Genomic DNA, 2617 nt, shown 5'->3' with positions numbered 1-2617 from the left:
CGCCCCCCGCCCCCGCCGCCCCCACAGCACCTGCAGATGCTACCGCTGCAGCTGAGCTCCTTCGGGGAGGAGCCGGTCTCCCCGCCTGCCGAGGACGAGGACGACAGCGAGAGGTTCAAGCTCCTGCAGGAGTACGTGTTCGAGCACGAGCGCGAAGGGAACACGGAGGAGGACGAGCTGGAGGAGGAAGAGGAGGACCTGCCGGCGGCCAGCAAGCTGACCCCGGAGGATTCGCCTGCCTTGACGCCGCCGTCGCCTTTTCGAGACTCGGTGGCGTCGGGCAGCTCGGCGCCCAGCTCCCCCGTGTCCGAGTCCGTGCTCTGCACCCCTCCCGACGTGTCCTACGCCTCTGCCATCCTGCGGGACTACAAGCAAAGCTCTTCCACCCTGTAGGGCGGAGGGGTCCACGTGGAAAAGCGAGGTAGGCCGGAGAGCGCCAACACCCCCCAGAGATGTGCGGAGAGCTGGGTGGGGGAGAGGCGAGGGAGAAGTGGAGGCCGAGTCAGGAGAGGAAGGAGCACTTGTGGCTGCTGAGACTGTTGTCACCTTAAGTAAGGAGAGAGGGAGAGGCCGAGGCGAAATGTAATCCAGGCCAGGCTTCTGAGTCTGGAATTATTCAAAAGCCTTCCCTGGGAAGAAAGGGAATTCTGACAAAGCACAATTCCATATGGTATGAAACTTTCACGGCAAAAAAAGAAAAAAAAAAAAAATATGTATACATATAAATATAAATAAATAATGAGATCAACAAAAGTAATCTCCTCTTTTGCACAACTGTGCGTTGATATCCATGCCAACACACATACGTGGCCAAGCTTGGAAAGGGACAGCCCATGTGGACAGGCCGGTTGGATCGTGAGTCCACCTGAAGTCATTCATCCTGAGCACGGTGGCGCCCGACAGAGCAGGTGGATGGAGGGCAGTGGGCAGGGCGTGGACCCACCCAGTGAACAGATGATGGGATGGCAGCTTGTTTCTCCGAAGTCCTCCCTGCTGGGCCGACAGATTATTAGTCTTCAGGAGACTCGGGAAAGGACCCGCCCAGGTGCCTCTCTTCATCCACGGCAGCACATCCAGTTGCGATGGCACTTGGAGACAGGTGCATGAACTCCCTGCTGCTCTGAGGTTTCCCTCGATTTAAGAACACAGGAATTAGGGCAAAATCACCACCAAAAAAAGTGCTTCATCGGGAGTTCTAGGGGAGCAAGGCCTGAGAAGCAAGTCAGTACGTCAGCACTGGACTTGGAAAAAACTCGACACCATCAGTGTCCCATATCCCATACTCGCTTATTAGTGACTTTGGAGAAAGGCCAGAACAAGAGATTGTTTTCAGAGTGGCAGAAGACCTTGTATGGATTCACTTGTGTTTGTGCCAAGCGGGCTCTCCATTGCCCTTCAGCTTAAGAGAACACACCATGTGGCAGAATTGTTACCTTCCATTTCCTGTAGCAAATAATACTTACCAGTCAAACTTCTAAGATGCAGTATATGTACAACGTGGTGCCATTGTTTCTCTTATGTACTACAGAAACAAATCCATCTTTGAACCTACTGGTGTATTCATAGCAACTATTACTGGTTTAAATGACAAGGAAATCTTTCCTATTGTCACTGAGGTCCCCGTAACTAGCGAGTGAATGTGTTCCTGTGTCCTTGTATATGTGTGATTACAAAATTTGTGCAATTTAATGTCAATCTTACTGCAACTAGAAATTGTCTTTCGGATACAGTATAGAGCTTTTCTATATTCCAATAATGTTTTCTATCTCATTGTCACCAATATCTGCAGAAGTTCTTTGAAGGTTTGAATACTGTGGTCCAATGTTTTTCATATGCAGCTCAGATGGTTATTCCTTTTCTAAGAGGGAACTTATTTTTCAGATATGGTATGATGTGAAAATATGTTATTCATGAAGTGATTTGAAAATTTGTTATATTAAAAGTGTATACAAACCGAGGGTGATAATAAAAGGTACATTTTATAAGCTTGCACACATCAGTATTACAGCATAACATTAAACCATGTTTAGATTATTTCCATTATTTTAGATTTTTTAAAAGATTTTCCACAGTTACTTGAGCTTATAGCATTCAGTAACATCTGTCTGTTTGTAGTTTTTCAAATATTTATTCATTAATCACATTTTGCCTTCTTTTAATTTTTGAATCCATGTACTTTTATTTTTGTATTTAAGCTGTAATAATTTTTCTTTATATTTTTGTTATTTGCTATTATGTAACATCCCTGGACATGTATTGCACTTATTCCATCTTTAGCCTCCTTTTTTACCCCCAGTAAAAAGATTTTTCTTGCCGTTTTGATTTCTTCTATTATTTGTGGAATGGATCCTACCCCCTTAAATATCTTTGTTTATGCCGTATGTTCAGTCATATTTTAATATGCTTCCTTCATGTTGAAGCTGCTGATTTCTCAGCCAAAAATCATCTTAGGATCTTTAAATACCCACTGCATCATTTGTTCAGAATTTAGCGTTAACTCCAATGTTGGAGACGTGTATCTTTTATATCTCACCATATTCTACTGCCAAATTCAGTCAGTTCCCTATCAAGAATCAAATGCCTTTCCTTTATTAAAAAAATATTTTAAAACACCCTT

The 2617-nt window shown here is 44.7% G+C and overlaps 1 protein-coding gene across 1 annotated transcript in view; it reads left to right on the top strand.

Annotated features, from left to right (window-relative positions):
• Positions 1–477, top strand: part of LOC103269071 (metabotropic glutamate receptor 1-like) — an 84266-nt gene extending 83789 nt beyond the window's left edge. Inside the window, 2 exon segments of the mRNA XM_021716870.1 lie at positions 1–2; positions 5–477. The exon segment at positions 1–2 is cut by the window's left edge and continues 531 nt beyond it. Of these exon segments, the coding sequence (XP_021572545.1) occupies positions 1–2; positions 5–393 (391 nt within the window). The 3' untranslated portion in view covers positions 394–477.
• The last annotated feature ends 2140 nt before the right edge of the window (positions 478–2617 follow it).

Source organism: Carlito syrichta, unplaced genomic scaffold, assembly GCF_000164805.1.
Source record: "Carlito syrichta isolate Samal-C Ts95f unplaced genomic scaffold, Tarsius_syrichta-2.0.1 Scaffold309054, whole genome shotgun sequence".
In the NCBI taxonomy this organism is placed as follows: Eukaryota; Metazoa; Chordata; class Mammalia; order Primates; family Tarsiidae; genus Carlito; species Carlito syrichta.
The sequence above is the reverse complement of the archived record's forward strand: the minus strand, read 5'-3'. Positions and strand labels throughout refer to the sequence as shown.